This window comes from Amblyomma mixtum, chromosome 4, assembly GCF_055824585.1.
Source record: "Amblyomma mixtum isolate Tamu chromosome 4, ASM5582458v1, whole genome shotgun sequence".
Classification (NCBI taxonomy): domain Eukaryota; kingdom Metazoa; phylum Arthropoda; class Arachnida; order Ixodida; family Ixodidae; genus Amblyomma; species Amblyomma mixtum.
Window position 1 is genome coordinate 159467550 of NC_143015.1, and position 20004 is coordinate 159487553.

The 20004-nt window shown below is 45.1% G+C and overlaps 1 protein-coding gene across 1 annotated transcript in view; it reads right to left on the reverse strand.

The window, feature by feature from the left end:
- Window positions 1–292: 292 nt before the first annotated feature.
- Window positions 293–20004, reverse strand: part of LOC149348988 (protein argonaute-2-like) — a 32092-nt gene continuing 12380 nt past the window's right edge. Inside the window, exons 3-4 of the mRNA XM_089541080.1 lie at window positions 13872–14001; window positions 293–1026 (exon numbers count right to left, since the gene is read on the reverse strand). Coding sequence (XP_089397206.1) covers window positions 370–1026; window positions 13872–14001 — 787 coding nt within the window. The 3' untranslated portion in view covers window positions 293–369. The remainder of the gene's footprint in view (window positions 1027–13871; window positions 14002–20004) is intronic.

The window sequence follows — 20004 nt, forward strand, 5'->3', positions numbered from 1 at the left end:
GGCACACAACCCAGGCCCAAAAGGATACAATTCCTCAAAACCAGCTGTTAGAACTTTCATGGTTTAGAGATAGAGTGGTATATGGAGCTTCACATCCAAAAGCAACGCATGGGCTATACGATAAATGCTTCGTGGAGGTCTCCAAATTAATTTCGACCACCTGTGCTTCTTTAGTGTGCATAGTTCATGGGCATGTGTTTCACCTCCATTGAAATGTGGCCACTGAACCTGTGCATTAAGGAGCGGCCAAGTGCTCTACCATGGTTTTGGAACGAAACACGAACGGCACCAGTAAGTTAAAAGCACGTTTTATTGAGCCATGAAAACACACAACGCAAAGCTGAAGCAGTCCAAACAGCGCAGAGGTACTCAAACAAAATACATGTTCTTCTGCATCTCCTCGGTTACCTTGACCGCGCGCACATATTGCTCAGTGGTTACCGGATCGGGGCCACTCGAACTGACGCTACTCCCATCTGGGAAGTTACAAGCACTGGCAATGTGTTCCTTCGCGCGGAAAGCAGCCAAGTGTGCGTAGTACACAGGCGCTGGTATGCTAACGCTGCGAGCACAGCGCGCGTAGGTGTGACACAGATAATAGCTGAGTTTCTGGAGGTCGTCAGAGGTAAAATTCGCGTCGTCATGAACGACGTAGTAATGTGCTGGCTTGCTGGTGCCCTGAATGCCGGCGTGACTGCACAAAAAAAAGTCGAAGTCGACGGGGTGCGTGACCACCGTGTCGACAGTAGTGCCTGGAGGGATATTCTTGCACCGGCCCACGCCTTCACGGTCGCTGACTGGCATGAAGCGGGTGTGGTGGCGCTTTTGGACTACAATGAATGTCACAGGTGGCTTGTATGAGCCGTCCGGGGTCAACTCGAGGCAGGCCTGCCGAATGGCCGACAGCTCCTGGTCGCGTACAATGCCGAACTGGCCTTCGCTGACCCCGTCTCGGTAGAAGATGATCTGCTCTGGCTTGTGCCGTACCTCCTGGTAGAAGGCCTTCAGGAGCTCCTTGATCATCTCCTGCAACAAAGACACACAAGTTGGTGGCTGAGCTCCAATGCTACAAACGCTAAAACAAGGTTTGCGCATTTGCAAACACAGTGACGAAAGCGGGGTAGCCCGAGCATACTCAAATGGCACACTGTATTCATTCTCGCTGTAAACCACTGAAGGCCTTCAGGCTTAAGGGGGGACGAGTCTTAAAACTGACCTTTTTATTTATGGCTAGAACCTCATGAAATTTTGCGCACAGATGCGTTTTTCTGTTCAGATTCCAAAAATGTAGTCATAATTGAGCTGGTTGTCTTAGATCAAAAGTTATCTTAAATTGTAGTGTAATTAGGTAACTTCTTACGCAGTTTTAATGAACTTTCTCATTGCATTTTGTTGCTTTTAATTACACGAATTGACAGCCAGCGAATTCTCATACCAGATGACATCCTTACTTTTTTTTGTTTAGGCCATGTATAAATAACCATTTACAATTAGCGTAACGAGTTGCAGTGTCAAATACTGCGACCTTTTACTCTCGACATGATATATCAGGATGACATGCCCTTAGAGAAAAACGAAGAATGTCATTGGTTATGGGAACTCTCTGGGTATCAATTCATGTAAATAAAAGCAACAAAATGCAATGAGAAAGTTCATTAAAGCTGCGTAAGAAATTACCTAATTACAATCTAGACTTTGTAAGATTTAAGACCACCAGCTCAATTACGATTACAAATTTGGAATCTGAAGAGAAAAACGCATCTGTGTGCAAAATTTCATCACACTCTAGCCATAAATAAAAAAGTTAGTTCTAAGACCCTCGTCCCCCCTTAAGTAAAATCCACAGGGCAGAAACACAGCAAGACCAGGCAGACACAGAAAAATCTCAAATCCTGCCTACTGCAAAAGAGCAAGACCATCAGCGCACACCCTAAGCAAAAAGTGAGCCCTTCACAACGTGCCACTCGTCGACACACTAGGTGTCAGACAGCAGGCTGGTATCACATTGCTCTGTTGGTGGGAGGGGCACTGTTCGGCCAAGCCCGCTCCCCATCGAAGCTGCGGCAACACTATTCTGTAACTAGCCGCTGCCTGCCAGCCTGCCTTCCAGAATCTCATGAACACCAGAATCTCATATTCAAATTAAGCCGCATTTTTTTCTGCAGTGCCCACAACAACAAAGCAAGCAGGCCAGGCAAGAGCAGCTACACATCAAAGGCCATTGCCATGGCGGCGATACTTGGTTGCCAAGTCGGATGCATTTCCAAGCCACTACTGTAGCCAGTGTATACAGTGAACTCTCGTTACTACATACCGTATTTTCCGGTGTATAAGACGCGGCTTTTTTCAGAAATCTTGCTGGAGCCTATACAAGGGTGGGTCTTATATACAAATTTTGCGTTTTTTTTTTTTTTTAGAGTTCAGAAATTACTCGGGTTCATGTTCAAGCTTTTTTCACCGAAAAAAATCTACCAATGACGCGGTTGTGACACTGTTAATACTTAAATACCGGGACCGCCGTGCACAAGTTTTTTAGGTGAACTTTAGCATAAAACAGCGAGGATGACAACTTCTGGGATCACACACACATGGTCGTTTCGGAGGCCCCAAGCAAAAGTAATGCGAAATGCCAAAAGGTGGCAACAATCTCGCTTCTCACCTATGTCAAGACAAGCCAAGACTATCCGGTGTTCTTATTTAGTCACCCTTTGCAACTTTGTTTGCTCTGTGTACGTAGAGCGAAGAGAATGTTTCAGCCGCGCTGCCTCCAGAAATGAGCAAACTTTTTGCTAGTGCATCCGAAGAAGAAGACTTCGAAGGTTTTAGGTAAAAATAAAATGTTGCTATGGACATAAGAAGAGTAATTTCGTTTTTTTCCTTTTTTGCTAAAACGTGGGCTCGTATGGCGCGAGTGTAGCCTTTTTCGACCACCTAGCGTTGCTTAAGAACTTCTCACAGGTACGGTGCATTTCACGATGGTGGCACAAGTGTGCTCAATTAAGCCTCACTAGCCTAACTGGGTAAATTGGGGCGTGTCTTATACACCGGAAAATACAGTACCTCGCATTAACTATTTTTTTTTTTTCAGATTTACAAACTTTTCAAAAATTCTCATCAGAATACCTGTATTTGCAATATAAAAATATTTCACTACTATATACCGAACATTTCAAAACAACATGTGCAATTTATTTGGTACCCATTGTTACAGTGCAATCCACTTATAACGATATTGAGAAAATGGGAAAATCCGATATTTATAACCGATTATCGTTATATCTGGACCGCCAAAAAAAAAAAAGGAATAGAAGCACAAGCGAGCACACATGCATTTTCCCATGCATGCAGACTAACCTACCTGCCGGCATCGATTCAATCAGATAGAACAAAGCTAGTCACTAAAGAACACTGAACACTTTATTGCTGTATATATAAAGAGAATAAATAGCTTAATCACGCTTAAAGGTGCACTGAAGAGGAATCTGAACTTGTCTTTTTGCCGCGGGAACTCGATCTACACGTTCCGAGCTTTCTTAGGAAAATCGGCCACACAGGGCAATAAATAACGGTTTCTAATTAAATCGAATTAACGTCCGGCTCACGCCTTTTTTTTTAAATTCTGCCTCGTACGATGGGCGGAGTCGACCAACGCGTGGAGTGCCTTTCACCCAGTCCCGTGGCGGCTTGCCGCTCTGCCATCGGCGGAGTAATATGTAGTAGTCCGTAGTAGGAAATAGTCCGCGCCGATTTTTATTTCTGCAGGCTTATTTTGCGGCTATATTATCTGCGAATGAAACTATTTATTCATGGAAACCTAAAAAAGAAAATAAAGCGAAAGTAAAGCCTCCACGGAGCTGGATGAAAGGCACTCCACGCGTTGGTCGACTCCGCCCACCGTATGAGGCAGAATTCAAGAAATAAAGGCGGGAGCCGGACGTTAATTACATTTAATTAGGGAAATCGGCCACACAGGGCAATAAGTCGCAGTTTCTAAGAATGCTAGGAACTTGTAGATCAAGTTCCCGCGGCATAAAGACAAGTTCAGAATCCTCTTCAGTGCACCTTTAAAGAAGTCTGAAATCTGCACTTGCTTGAGCGGCAGCTGAAGCTTGATTATTTCAGTATGCATAGCCTCTAGTTGTTGCGCGTACATGTGCGGCAGTCCTGTAGCATGGATAAAGCCTATCAGCGACTGGATGGACTGTAAAGGCACTTCGTGAAGACATTGGAGCTGGCGTGGTGGTGTCACTGCCATTGTTGTCAATGCTCCCGTCATCGTCATCACTATTTTCACCATCGCTCGATGCCACTTTTTGTCGCAATAGCTGCTCCTTGGCAATGGCCTCATCAGCGAATTCCTCACACGAAGCAGCAACGTTGTCAGCGTTCAAAAAGTCATCTGAGAGTGCTCCGCTGGCGTTATTAGAAGCGGCAACATGATCCCAAAGTGCACCCACATCGGCAGTTTCGGGGAGCAAGTCATCTGTCCCTTCCGAGACCGCAGAGTCTTTTCTTCATAGCGCTCCAACATCTTCGGCAGTTTTGTCGTCAGCCACTCGTCTTTCGCTGACACGTCTAGCAAGGCAGCCTCCCCGACCACGTTTTTATAAACGATGCCGTGGCAATCTTTGAATCTCTGGATCCATCCTCCGCCGGGCTTGAAGTTTTCACGTCCCAGAAGCAAAGCGAATGTCTTCACCTTTGCAGAAAGAATCGGTCCTGTGATTGGAACATTCCGGCTGCGAGCGTTCAGGAACCACTGGTAGAGACTCTCTTCGACATCGCTGTACAAAGGGTCTCAATACCCCTGTCAAGCGGGCAAGTTAAGTGCACTTACGGGGAGTGCGCTTCGGCATCCCGAGTGACACTTAGGGCTACGCAGTGCTAAACGGGAAAGCAAAGTGCACTCATAGTAAAAAAAAATGGCGATAGAAAATGAGCGGAATTTCTGAATAGGACGATGGAAAAGAAAAAAAGACTCATAATATTTGATTGCTTAACGTGATAGCACAAATAAAACGAGGTTCAGCAGTTTTTAACGATGAAAAAAAATGAAACTAGAAGAAAAGCCAAGACCAGCCAAGACTATCCAGAATTTCGACAACAAACAAGATGGCGGCGGGCAGCGATGTTGCATCTGATCACGTTTACTTGTTTTGTTGCTTCGCTTGTAGCTATAACCAAGGAACTTTTTTCTGAAAACAGTGTTATAGCACGTAAAATAAAGTTGTAAGTGCTTTTTATGCACTATACATTTTGTACCATCGGAACCGCTGGCGTCAAGGCTACGCACTCGGCCAGCAAAGTGTGGTCCGTGAACGCACTTTCAGCGGAGTGCACTCTTCCGCGAGTGACACTCTACTTGCATCATTTAGATGCGGCAAAGTGTACTTACAGCGAAGTACACTCTCCTTAAGTGCACTTAACTTGCCCGCTTCACAGGGGTATAACCCTCTTTCGCTGGTCATCGTGGCCGCTGGAGCCAGCCTTCTCGAGGACATCTACAGCCTTGATTATTGTCGAAATCGACGACTGCGAAAGCCCACATATTTGTAGCGCGGCTTCCCACCTTGAAGCCCTGCCGGAAATAGTGGTGAATCTGGTGCTTTACCTTGAGAGAGATCGCCATCTTCCACGTACAATTGTGCAATAGTGGCGATAGCGATAAGGCCGCACCCTTAGCATGGCGGTGGCCAACGGACTGGCGGCCAAGCAAGCGCTCCCCTTCTCCCCACCTTCTCTCTCCAGTGGTTGCGATGATGATGGCACTTACTTCCAAAGGCCGCATGCATCGCCTCCTTGCGGACTTCTCCACAACGGTCTATTTGTGGCACTTTTACAGTCATTCTCTTCAAATAATTTTATTTTTTTCGCAAACATTCATGCGAAATTTCCTAGTAAATATTTTCCAGGTGGTCAAAATTCTATCGTATCCGATATATCGCCTATAATTGTATCGTTATACAGGGTGTTTCACCTAAGACTTTCTGCAATTTTTAAAAATAAGCTATTTGAATTAGATGCGCGCTTTTTCTGGCATAGCATTGTCAGTGGTGTAGTACATCATAATGCAGCTAAGACATGTTAACTAGCAGGCTTGTTAACCAATATTTAATAGTTAACTTTTAAACTATTACCATTGGGCTCCTTAATTATTGCGAGGCATGCAGCCCACCGTAAGTAATGTCCATATCCGTTTTTAGAATTTCGAGAATATGATTATCCTCGGCGCTGTGGCCCAACAAATTTCGCCTACATCGCGCCAAAATACATGCGGTTTGAGAAGTTTGCAGGCAAAGCAACCTCTCCAGTGAACCTAACTCGTCGAAATAGCCAAAATTTGTTGGGCCACAGCGCCGAGGATAATCGCGTTCTCGAAATTCTAAAAATGGATATGGACATCACTTACGGTGGGCTACATGCCTCTCAATAATTAAGGAGCCCAACGGTAATAGTTTAAAAGTTAACTATTAAATATTGGTTAACAAGCCTGATAGTTAGCACGTCTTAGCTGCATTATGATGTACTACACCACTGACAATGCTATGCTAGAAAAAGCGCGCATCTAATTCAAATAGCTTATTTTTAAAAATTGCAGAAAGTCTTAGGCGAAACACCCTGTATGTGGTTTATTTTTACATAGGGGCAATGGGAAAATTGATAAATCTAAACAATTTGATCGTTATAACCGATATATCATTATATCTGGTATTGTTATAAGTGGACTACACTGTAAACCTTGCACCAGACTAACAATGCCGAAAACACTACTGAGGTGCTTGACTTATGGCATAGCTCTCTGCTGATAGCTGTCATCATCATCAATCTCTTACCAGAAGCTGGATGCAGAACTGTTTTTAAGGGTGTGGTGCGGATGAGACCTTGCTACCTTTTTTTCCTCTTTACTTTGCTTTCGCTATCGCGCATGTTAAACTGTCTCGCCAAGTTTCACGTGGCGCTAAGAGGAGTGCTTGGCTAATCAATGATTTCTACGATACCCTCGTTAAAGGAACCATGCAAAGAATTAAAAGCCACTTGTAAATGTTAGAAGTGATGCTCAGAAGCATTGACACCAAGTATGAGCCTTCGGAACTGAGCCGGCAATTTATTATGAATTTTTAAAAATCGTGTTTTTTTAAAATTCACGGGCCGTTCGGTGTCTTCGCAGGGAGCCATTTTGGAACCAAAATCGGGAAAACAGACGTCACTAGTCCCATGACATCGGCAGGCCACCACACGCTGTCATTCGCTCGAGCCGCGGCAGCTACGACGTCACGGGCACACTTCCGGTAGCGGTGAAAATTGTCTGCTCGTACCGCCGCGCGCCCCCCTTTTGCAAGCGCGATCCAGGGCATTGCCTTCGCGCATATGTTTTCAATTTACCTCTGCCGCCTCTTTCTGTCGCGAGTTCGGGAGCCAAGAAAGCGCAGAGACCGGAGAGACGCTGCCGACGCACGCTGCTCCTCGGGAGTGGGACAACCGGAAGTCATAAACCGAACGTCAGCGAATGACGTATTCATGGGCGGAGCCCAGTCCCGGAGCTGTTTTCTTAATTTTTTTATGCTGCCCCGCACGTACGAGTTGAGGGGGGAGAGGAGGAGCGTGATTTTTAATCGTCTATAACTTCGTTGTTATTGATGCTAGCTCAAAAATTCTTGCGCTGGGGTGATGAGTGATGGATTGCCTATCTTTACGTAATCTCGATAAATTTATTTCATAGTCCCTTTAAGGACAAGTTCTCCTTTTTGCAAAGGGAGAAGGTGCAACGACCACTCCCGTCTCAGAGAACACTGCGACCACTCAATTTCAGTTTCACTTGGCACCTCGGCCTGCCAGCGTCTACCAGCCATTGTAACCTACCTCAGCACAGTTTCGGGCACCAGTTGGCATGTTATTGATATTTTCTTTTTATTCACACCACTCAGCCTTCGCCTCCGTTCATAGAGTTTCTTACTATTACCTAGAGGGAAAGCTGGTGGCGCTGCCCTTCAGCCACCATGGACGCCCAAAGCATCATGGGGCGGTGAGCTACTTCTTGCGGAACAGTCGTAGTTTTTCGGGAACACGGAGTGTCATTACTATGATGTTTCATTCCAAAAACGTTGTTCGTGTGTGCGCAGACGACTTTCGCGCGAACGCAGTGTGCAAAAACCATAGTAGTAAAAACGCATAGACACACGACACCAATAAAAGGTTTCACTTTTACGAAATGCCATTAAAAAACCTCTTATAGTAATTAAGCAACAGCATCTTTTTTGAAAACATATTTACTTTTAAAAGTGCGCCTGCTATTTACGAAATATTAGTTTTTACAATGTTCAATACTCGGCCAATAGGAGAGCGAGTCGTCTCTTATTTTGGGCAAACTTTGCACTTAAATGCTTTTCTGCTCGTTTGTTGCAATCTTTAGACAAGGTATTGAATGTTAGGACGTGTGTAGTTATCAAACAGCTTTATTTTTCTACTATTTTTTGGCCAAAAGTTGCAGTTCCGCAACAAGTAGCTCACCGCCCCATGATGCTTTGAGCGCCCATGATGGCTGAAGTGGTCTCGAGGGGTCGCCATGCAAACTCCCATAGACGGGCTGCCAGCTTTCCCTCTAGGTAATAGTAAGAAACTCTATGCCTCCGTTCCCGTGGATCCGTTCTTCCAGTGCATCTAAACTGCGCACTCGTCGCAGTGCACTGACACAACAGTGGTGCTTATGATGGGTGCAAAGCGGTAGTGGTAGAGCTCCACCGTGTTGCACCGAGACAGGTGCTGGAGGCTCTTGCATTTCTGCAGCAGTCCTGCTTCGATGCTCCCATAGAGTTTCTTACTATTACCTAGAGGGAAAGCTGGCAGCCCGTCTATGGGAGTTTGCATGGCGACCCCTCGAGACCACTTCAGCCACCATGGGCGCTCAAAGCATCATGGGGCGGTGAGCTACTTGTTGCGGAACTGCAACTTTTGGCCAAAAAATAATAGAAAAATAAAGCTGTTTGATAACCACAAACGTCCTTACATTCAATATCTGGTCTAATGATTGCAACAAACGAGCAGAAAAGCATTTAAGTGCAAAGTTTGCCCAAAATAAGAGACGACTCGCTCTCCTATTGGCCGAGTATTGAACATTATAAAAACTAATATTTCGTAAATAGCAGGCGCACTTTTAAAAGTAAATATGTTTTCAAAAAAGATGCTGTTGCTTAATTACTATAAGAGGTTTTTTAATGGCATTTCGGAAAAGTGAAACCTTTTATTGGCGTCGTGTGTCGTCGAGTTTTCACTACTATGGGTTTTGCCCACTGCGTTCGCGCGAAAGTCGTCTGCGCACACACGAACAGCGTTTTCGGAATGGAACGTCTCAGTAGTGCCACTCCGTGTTCCTGAAAAACTACGGCTGTTCCGCAACAAGTAGCTCACCGCCCCATGACGCTTTGGGCGTCCATGGTGGCTGAAGTGCAGCGCCGCCAGCTTTCCCTCTAGGTAATAGTAAGAAACTCTATGGATGCTCCCAACAGTATGCATTCAATAAAGCACTGATGGGAACATGACACATGGTCACTGCTGCTCTGTTCTCATCTAAAAAACCGCGAAGTCATTGCCCAGTCTTTCACCAAACAAATTTACCATAGGTCTTGGCAGTTTTGTTCCAGGGTCATTCGATAACTCGAGCATTTACTATGACAGGTTTGATTTTCAAGTCTGACTTATATTTCAATATAAAGAATTGCTCTTGGCAGTCTAGCCAAGTTTGTTGTATCAAGACTCTAGTCGAAATCAAGAAAAAGACATGAGCTTGGACAGGGCATGTAATGCGAAGGCAAGATAACCGCTGGCAATGAGTGGATTCCAAGAGAAGGCAAACATACCAGGGGGCGGCAGAAAGTTAGGTGGGTGAACGAGATTAAGAAGTTTGCGGTGATACGGTGGTGACATGGGAGAGGCCTTTGCCCTGCAGTGGGCGTAGTCGGGCTGATGATGATGATGACATATGTATGCCTTCATTACAATTGACAACTACCTCCACGACACGAAGACTGCCAATAAGGACAATTTTTCTTGATATTACTTACCTTCTGCCAGCCTGCTCTTGAAATTTCCACTGCGACCACAGATTTTTATGAATGCCCTACCTTTGCCCCAAACACACGGTATCAATTTTCGCAACTTTCTTGGGAAAAAGAATGCTGCATTTGCCATGCAACTAAACGCAATGCATTACCACTTTTTATAGACTCACAAAAGCCCCATACTAGGTCGGTCCCAAAGTGCTTCGCAACAGCACAATACAAGTAGACCTGAAATGCAGAGGTGAAAGTCATGAAATACGTTAAAGGCGCACTGAAGAGGATTCTGAGCTTGTCTTTTTGCCGCGCGAACTCGATCTACCCGTTCCTAGCATTTTTAGAAACTTCGATTTATTGCCCTGTGTGGCTGATTTCCCTAATTAAATCGAATGAACGTCCGGCTCCCGCCTTTTTTTCTGAATTCTGCCTCGTACGGTGGGCGGAGTCGACCAACGCGTGAAGCGCCTTTCACCCAGTCCCGTGGCGGCTTGCCGCTCTGCGATCGGCGGAGTAATACAAAGTAGTCCGTAGAAGCAAATAGTCCGCGCGTATTTTTATTTCTTCGGGCTTATTTTGCCGTTATATTATCTGCGAATGAAACTATGTATTCATGGAAACCTAAAAAACAAAACAAAGCGAAAGCAAAGCCTCCACGGGACTGGGTGAAAGGCGCTCCACGCGTTGGTCGACTCCGCCCACCATACAAGGCAGAAAAAAAAAAAAGGCGGGAGCCGGACGTTAATTCGATTTAATTGGGGAAATCGGCCACACAGGGCAATAAGTCACTGTTTCTAAGAATGCTAGAAACGGGTAGATCGAGTTCCCGCGGCCAAAAGACAAGTTCAGAATCCTTTTCAGTGCACCTTTAACTTCCGTTCGCCTGAAGCCACAGAAATGGCACGAAAATTTTAAGATAAACGGAGTTCCAAGTAGACAAAGTATCAAAAAAATTCCATGCACCGATCATGCATGGGAATTTATGCCTTTTACCTAATTGCCTTACACAAAGATAAATATTATAAAAAGTCCCACACAGCAGCAGCGACAGTAACATAAGTAGTAGTTGGAGGTTAACGGTGCAACAACTGACGCCACGAAATTTTAAGATAAATGGAGTTCCAAGTAGACAAAGTACCAAAAAAAATTCCATGCACCGATCATGCATGGCAATTTATGCCTTTTACCCAATGGCCTTACACAAAGATAACCATTATAAAAAGAAGTCCCACACAGCAGCAGTGACAGTAACATTAGTAGTAGTTGGAGGTTAACGGTGCAACAACTGACGCCCGACACATGTCACAAGTTGGTATGTCTGAGCTATGGTTATGTATGTTATGGTTAAAAGTAAGCCTCTTAGCAGCGTAGCAGTGCAAGATAAGTGCATGATTGTGTTTATAGTGCGACAATGGTAGAAGCTGCTATGTCTTCTCCAGCGTAGCTCACGATACCGCTACTAAAAAAAAACTCACTGCTCTGGGCAACAAGACCGTCCCAAAATCATCGAATGCTAGTGTTTGAACTTGAGATTTATTTACCAGAAAGGCTGGTGGGTCACCTGGGCTAAAAGCTGTAATCAAACAGCTTGACGAGGCCCAGGCAACCCTGCACATCCCCATCAGCTATCAGCGGCGAGAACGCACGAAGCGCAATGCGGTGCTGAGCACCAGTGGAAGACGTGCACCGTGATGTGCTTGCGCAGACTTTCCTCACAGGTTTGTGGCCCTTTTTTCAAATTCTCACAAGACAGGTTTCCGCAGGGTAAGCGTTAAGTGGAGTTTAAGGGGGGACACTGGTCTTAGACCTATTTTCCTTATTTTTAGCCCAATCCTAATAAAACTGTACTATCTTGCTCAGTTTTTTATACTGATTTCAACAATGCAATTATCTTTCTCATAAATTAGTTGGTTCCCAAGATAATTAATTTTAATTAGTCATTCATTAGTACCTCGGTGCAAGAAAACTGCTCAATAAAAAATCATTTTTAATCCACGGCTGCATAGTATGGTGAGTAAAGAGTGCAATAATCAAAGCAGTTGTTCTGTTTTACAATCATTAGTAATTTTACAGCACTTGGAATATCAGTGTTCAAGGTGTGAATGTAGTGCATCGGTAAACTTTGCGAAATTAAATTTTTGAAGCGTGATTGAACAAATCTGCTTCGATTATTACACACACTGTGCCTTCAGCTTCCCTTAGCAACTAATACAACATCTCTATCTGTCCTAGATGTTCAGATATCAACATACTAAGATAGCCAGATGTCCAAAATTTTCATGCTATTAAATTGTCAGCGCCTGCATAAATTCAGCCCACACGATGATCTGAATTTAATATTATGGTCAAAATGATGACTTCTTAGGAAAAAAGTGGTACAGTTGGAAAATGATAGCTATAAATTCCACAAATGTCATTTTTTGAAAATCGTTTTTTTGGTCATTTTTTGGTCTCAAAGACCAGTGTCCCCCCTTAATGGCCCGAAGTGACACACAGGCTACCGGGAGTGCCGCAGTGGATTGCTACGGATTAATTCAGGCCACTCGAGATTCTCTCAAGGGCGCTGGCCCTACACGGCACACGGCAGTTTTTGAAGCGAAAAGTTCACTACGGGACCTCAGGCTTCAATCGCGGACCGCGTAAATTTGACCTTCAGCTGAGTTAGATGCGAAACCATAAAAAAAGAGAAAAAATTTAAGGGGGGATGAGGGTCTTGGCAACTTTATTTTTTATTTGTTAACATATCTTTCTGAAACTTAGCACCTGGGTGTATCATTGAATGCTGATTTCGAATATGCATTTAGATTTCAAATATCTCAGCTGGAAGAAAATATATGGCAAAATAAAATATCCTAATTAGGTCATTTCTTACGGGCCTTTTTAGTAATTTATCAGTTAAATAAACATTTTTAAAGAATAAGCAGACATTTGGAAAGGCCCAAAGCACATCCTAATGCTAACAGAATGTCTACAAACTAATTTTGTTGATCATAAATAAACAACAAAGTTGGAAAGAAAAAATGACATGGCGGTAATTAGCCCACACTTCGCCTAATTGCTCATATATCATGTTTAAAGGAAAAAATAAAACTTTAGCATGTGCTTTGAGCCTTTGCAAATGTTTACTTATTCTTAAAAAATCATTCTTTACCTGATAAATTACTATAAAGGCCCGTAAGAAATTGCCTAATTTGAATGTTATTTTGCAATAAATTTCCTTCCAGGAGAGATATTTGAAATCTAAATGCATATTTGAAGTAAGCATTCTATGATACACCTGTGTGCTAAGTTTCAACAAGTTATGTCGAAAAATAAAAAACAAGTTTTCAAGACCCTCATCCCCCCTTAATCAATATCCATGACTGGGAGTCGAACCCGCGGCTGCGCGAACAAATCTCCTTTAAGGGCTGCTCAGCGAGACCACTAGGCTATCGCCGCGTGTGTTAAACTGCACTACACCCTCACGCTGTGCATTGGAAAGCGTCGTCTTCATCAACTTCCACCTGCACCGTCCCGCGGCACTGCCTGTTCACAGTCGTCTTCTGCGCAGCACAAATCCGTGCTTTCGCTCCGATTCAAATGTAGTAAACAGTCTCTGTGGTTTTCGCATTCCACTTCCACTGAAAATGAGTGCCACAACAGGCACAGGACAGGCTTCAAAATCCGAAGCTTTTATCCCAAGAACTTTTCTAGATAAGCAGTGACACCTGCCTTGAGTGTATCGAAATAAATTTTGACTCTGTGTTTACTGTCCAGTGCCTGCACTTTACCCATCCCATTCTGCTTATTCTGTTGGCACTACAAGACATACATCCAACTGACCTTTAAGTCTTCGATGATCTCCACCCTGGCCACTGCCTCCTGCTGTTGGATCTGGACACGGATCGACGCCCGATACCGAGCAGGCACAGCATCCACACTCCCCACGCAGGCAGCAATGGAAGGCTTCACCCTGTGTACAACACGGGGAGCAAAAGAATGCCGTGGTTAATCCTTTGAGGGTCGAATTATTTTGAAGAAAACTTTCCCTGGTGGTCAAATTACTTTATTGCAGATCTTGAATCTACAAAGTGTACATAATCGAGAATAAATAGTAAAAAAAAATTAGGAACAGTACTTTGTTGACAGCATCACTCACAACTGGAAAATGTTCAATAGAATAGAATAGCAACGGTGATAAGCAAGCTAAGAGCAGCACCACTAAAGATAGAAATCAACTTTCGCCGCCTCTGCAAAACAGTGCCCACAAAGAGAAAACACGTTTCGCGCAACTCCATTGCGATCCCGCGTAGGCGCGTAGCCACAGAGGGCGAGAATACCTCGCAAGCAACGGTGATAAGCAAGCTAAGAGCAGCGCCAATAAAGATAGAAATCAACTTCAGCAGCCCCTGCAAGATAGTGCTGACAAAAAGAAAACAAATTTCGCGCGACTCCGTTGCGATCACGCGGCGAAACAAAAACTACAAAAGGGGTGTTGCTGCAGTCTGTGCCGCCGCGCTAAAGCTAGACATAAGTTCTGCTTATCTCCGTAAGAAGGCAGCACAAAATTCAAACACATCTTGTAAGTTCTAAGAGGTGGCAGCACCCCCCAGTGAGCACGCATTGTTCTTTGGCGCAAAATTTCAAACGGAAGATCGAAACCGTACCCGTACGGCAAAGACCTTGCGGGAGAGAAAACCGCCGCCGTACATATACGGCAAAAACCTTCAAAGGGTTAACACCCCAACACATTTTATAAAAGCAGGTTCAAGTCATATGTGATGCTGAGAATATCAAAAGGTGAGGACCGGAACAAAAGGAGTCATCATCCTTGAACTCGTTCGAAGAGAAAAGCGGTCAAGCTTATATTTCACAAACACAGATTTCATTTTCCTACAAGGCCGACAGGTGAAAAGAAAATTCCAGTTCTTCCAGTATGCCGAAAAATAAACCACATTGTGTTTCTCTGGAAGGCTCTGTCACAAGAAGTGAATAGCTTGATACCTACCTAATTTTATTCAACCTCGCACTACTGGACAACACCACACACTAGGAAACACAGGCTGCAACTAATTTTCATGCGAACAAACTCTTTCAATTACAGACTTTTTCCCTGCAACCATCTCCAATTAGAATTTGCTGCATCAATCTCTTTTGCAAGCTTCCAATTTCAGCGAAGCGGTGGAGGAACATTTATTTGGTTACCGTATTTATTCGAATCTAGGCCGATAGTTTTTTAAAAAAAAACGAGATGTAGAACTCTTATGTCGGCTTAGATTCGAGGATTTCGTTTCGAGGTTTCGTATTCGTAAAATACGAATAAATGTAGCACGCAGGTGGCGCCCCCACAAAACGCCAACGAAAGACAGCACTGTAGCCGTTGCTATCCATAGCCGTTGCTATCCGTAGCCGATGCTGATCAAAGCACACATGAGCACTGGCTGCCATTTTGGCCTTGTTCTGTTCTCGTGCGGTGGCGTGAGCACATTCGCAGCAGTGAAGTTTTCGTGCGTGGTTTTTAAACAGGCGGTGCCATTATAGTGCCGCCTTCAAGCGGAAAGTTATACTCGCTACAGAGCAGTCGTCAAATCTTCAAGCCGGGCGGGACTTAGGCGGCTGATCCCGGGCTGGCGTTGCATATGTCTCCTCGCCCAAACGCCAGCCCGGGATCAGCCTAAGCGGGTTCCTGGCAATAAATGTCGTTTGCGTGCTGTACCTCTTGTTCGCAGTTGTTTTTTCGGCCGGCCTACAATCGAGGTAAGTTTTTTTTTTTTTGTGGCCTTCAACTTTCGGGTCTCGGCTTAGAATCGTGGCCGGCCTAGATTCGAGTAAATACGGTAAGCTGGCTCCGTTTTTTTTTTACTATTTGTTCTCACTCAAAGAAAGGAAAGGCTAGAGCTATCTGAACTGCGTGATGAAAAATGCATCAGAAGTCTCATGTTCTCGCAGGGACTGCTAGAACTCTTCAGCTCTAAGAGCAGCAGCAGCATCTGCAACACTGGCGTGATGCGAAACCATCTGTTCGCCTTCGTCTTCTCAGCTCAGACAGCACACGCGCAAGTGCTCTGAAACGAGCTGCAATGGTGGATCCCTTGCTTCCAGCTTCAAGAATGCGATGCAATGGCCTTTCCTAAATTATTTCCACCCTCTGTGTTCTTGCTTAATTATGCCGTTTTGGTTTATTTCTTTTTCACATCTACAGCAAGGTGTGAATTGTGGGCTTCTCAGTGGGCACATCCCACCAGCTGCTGCAGGTTCAGGCTTCGTGCAAGCCAAGGGCCTCGATCGGGTATCGCCACGCATACCCTTTTCAAAATGAGAAAAGGGCGAGCTGAACGTTGGCGAGCTAAAGCACGCTGCACTGAAACGAGCCAAGCGACATGCCCGCAGATAATAAAGGGCTCCTCCCATTGGCTGTGTTGATCCCAAATGCCGCCTGCAGATGGCGCTGCGATGCCGTTTTCCGCATCTCTAATTTAAATATTTATACAGAAAGAGCGTTGACTCACAGTGGCGGAAAAGAACTAGAAAACTAACCAGTAAGTATGCAGGCCATGAGGACGGAGAAAGAAAGAGCATTAAACGACAGGTTAAAAACGCGGAAGTTAGAAATTGGATGCATTCAATGGAAAAGAAACATAGTGTAGAACTATATCGATGCTGGAAAAGGCAGATCAGGAAAGAATTTTTCTATGATAACTCAAGAGGCAGTGCCCTACTTTTTGAAGCTAGGTCAGAGTGTCTTAGAACGCGCAGCTACAAAAAGAAATTTAACGAAGAAGATGACACATGTGCAGTGTGTGGTAGATCTGTGGAAACAATTGAACACCTCATGATCAAATGTGACGGTATCCATCCGGATGTCGATGCAGACGCAATCACTCTTCCTGAGGCGCTAGGGTTTAAAGATAACAATGGTCATGTAAATAAATCTGCAGTGGAAGTCAGCAAAAAGCGATTGGAGGATTGGTGGCTGAAAAGCAGAGATGTGGCATAGGGTTAGAATTGTAGGAAACTGTAGGTAAAGATGGTGGCCATTCTTAATGAGAATTGCCAACACAGTAAAAAAAAAATAAAGAAGAAAAGCTAGGCATGGTGGTAATTGCCACCACCCCGTTTCAAAGGGGGCGCTCCTATCCATCCATCCATCCGCTGCTGTGACGCCCGCCACATGTAGTAAACCACTTTTGCTCTCGACAGTGCATGTCAAAAATTTCTCGCGCCTCCACGTCAGCACAGAATTACTCTACCTCTCAGATGCTTCGAGCTTACTGCAAGGATATTCGAGTTAGGTGTGAACCTCACAGGACGGATGCAGAGCGGAGCTACACTAATCATTGTCAACAAAAATAAATTGTATGCGTTCAATTTCATGGCGGGCAGTAAGAGATTGGATTGTGCCTCAACCGAAAAGCGGGAAATTATGCAATATTCTGAGTTAGAGTGTGCTCGGGAGTACTAAATATCACCTGAGCTGTACACACAGACCATGAATCTCGTTCAAGCTGAGGTGAAGCATTACATAGCTGAAAAAGCTTGCCGCGAAACCTGCACAGCTGCAAGGCTCCTGAAGTGGACGGGCGGATTGTGCGCCGGAACTAAGATCACTCAAGCTAAAAGAGATTTTCACAATGACTTTACAACCAGCTGCCTTTTACTGTTCAAGAATTTGACCGCATAACGTGGAACACTGTCTAAGCATCATCACCTCTTCACCACCTCTTTCCACAAGCTGTCTCTTGTAAACACATAGCAAGGACGATGTTCTGGCAGATGCAGGTCTGCACACGTGAATTATGACACTAAATGCTTTGACTCACGCTCAGCCTAATGGAACAGTCTGTCAGAATCACGCTGAAGAAAGGTAGATTCGAAAGACATGCTAGCTCGAGGACATCGATCGCCCTCTGCCTAGACGTGAGCGCTGCTCCGTGTTTTGTGAACAAGAAAAAGGCAGCGGCTCGAAAATGCACGCCAAAACTTGATCAGATGACTCGTGCATGTGGTATATAAAGTACACCATGGAATCCACATTAAAATGTTCGTTCCCGAGTCCATTTGCTAGAAATATCGGGACGTAAGAAACAAATGCCGCTGACCAAATGTTTAGGGGAATCCTCCAAGGTCGAGTAGATTTGTAATAAGGGAGTAGTTACTCACTGACGTCCACCCGAGCGCAGCCATACGGCTACAAAGGAAAGCTAAACAGCTTTCTCAGAAACTTCGTAGTTAAAGAAAAATTCGTCCTGGTCCGGGGATAGAACCCAAGACCACCGCTTCACCGGAGCAGTTGCTCTACCAATTGAGCTAACTGGGACGGCAAGCTTATGGTAGGGCGAGAGCGAATTGATCAATAACTCGAAGTGGGAACAGTGTTGACCAAATGTTTAGGGGAATCCCCCAAGGTGTAGATTTGTAATAATGGAGTAGTTACTCATTGACGTCCACCCGAGCGCAGCCATACGGCTACAAAGGAGAGCTATACAGCTTTCTCAGAAACTACGTAGATAAAGAAAAATTTGTCCTGGTCCGGGGATCGAACCCAAGACCACCGCTTCACCGGAGCAGTTGCTCTACCAATTGAGCTAACTGGGACGGCAAGCTTACGGTAGGGCGAGAGCGAATTGATCAATAACTCGAAGTGGGAACAGTGTTGACCAAATGTTTAGGGGAATCCCCCAAGGTGTAGATTTGTAAGAATGGAGTAGTTACTCATTGACGTCCACCCGAGCGCAGCCATACAGCTACAAAGGAGAGCTATACAGCTTTCTCAGAAACTACGTAGATAAAGAAAAATTCGTCCTGGTCTGGGGTTCGAACCCGGGACCACCCACCAGGAAGAACCGCCCATCCAGAACGCCAGACATGGCCTCGCCACAATACTGACGCTGGCTAAAGGTGATCGAACCTGAACCAGGAAGAGATAAGAGGAAACATACAGGGAAATGACCGATAGCGCTGGTGACATGTCAGTCGGTTTCTGCAATATTTAAAGGTTCACAATTTCGACGCCAGAATCGGCGAGCCGCAAGCTACCAGCTGCAGACGCACCTTGCTTTGGGAATCGCCAGTATAGAGCACAGCGTGAGCACGCGTGTGGTCAACTGCACCCTGTCGGCTATGGCTTGGCTTGTGGCTCTTGTCGTTGCCACCTGTGCGCTCCGCGCGCACGCCGCCGCAGTGGGCAACGATTACGCCGAGACGCTGTTGCAGCAGAGGCCTGACTTGGGCGTCTACCAGGACCTCACCGAGGTAAGACGATACTGCGGGTGAAATCTCTCAGCAGACTCTTCCTTGCTAACTGTCTGCTTGCAGTTTCCGAAGAAACAGAGTGAAAGCGAATAAGTCTTCGTGTTATCAACACACTAAAAAAGAAAAGCAAAAAAGGGTTAAGTGTCGCAGAATTGTGAAATGAGAACGCGTGAGCAAGCGGTGCTAGAAACAGCTATTTTACTAGAATAAAAGGGGATTGCACTTAGAAAATGTTCTTTACATATTCTATAGACTCTCCATAGACATTTGCCATCATCATCATCAGTAGCCAGACTACGCCCACTGCAGGACAAAGGCATCTCCCATGTCTCTCCAATTAACCCTGCCCGTTGCCAGCTGTGGCCACTATCTGCACGGGCTTCTTAAATCTCATACGCCCACCTAACTTTTTTTGTAAATTATTTGTCAATCAGGTATATAGGAAGGAAGGAAGGAAAAACTTTATTTTACTCTAGTCCTTTTTCCTGCGGTTTGGGAGCATCTTCAGAGACGTTTTCTCCTTGATTTTACCCCCAGGAGTCTTCTCTGTCGAAGTCGTCCGCCTCTAATCAGTGGTCGGTTGCCCTCAGTCCAGGGCTCCGCTGGCCACTGCCGCCCGTTGAGCTCGCTGTACCAGACCTTCTTGGTCTTCACAGCGGTCGCTGGACAGCAGAGTCTCCCACTGCTCCGCACTCGGGTTTTGTATTTTGGGGACCACGTCTAT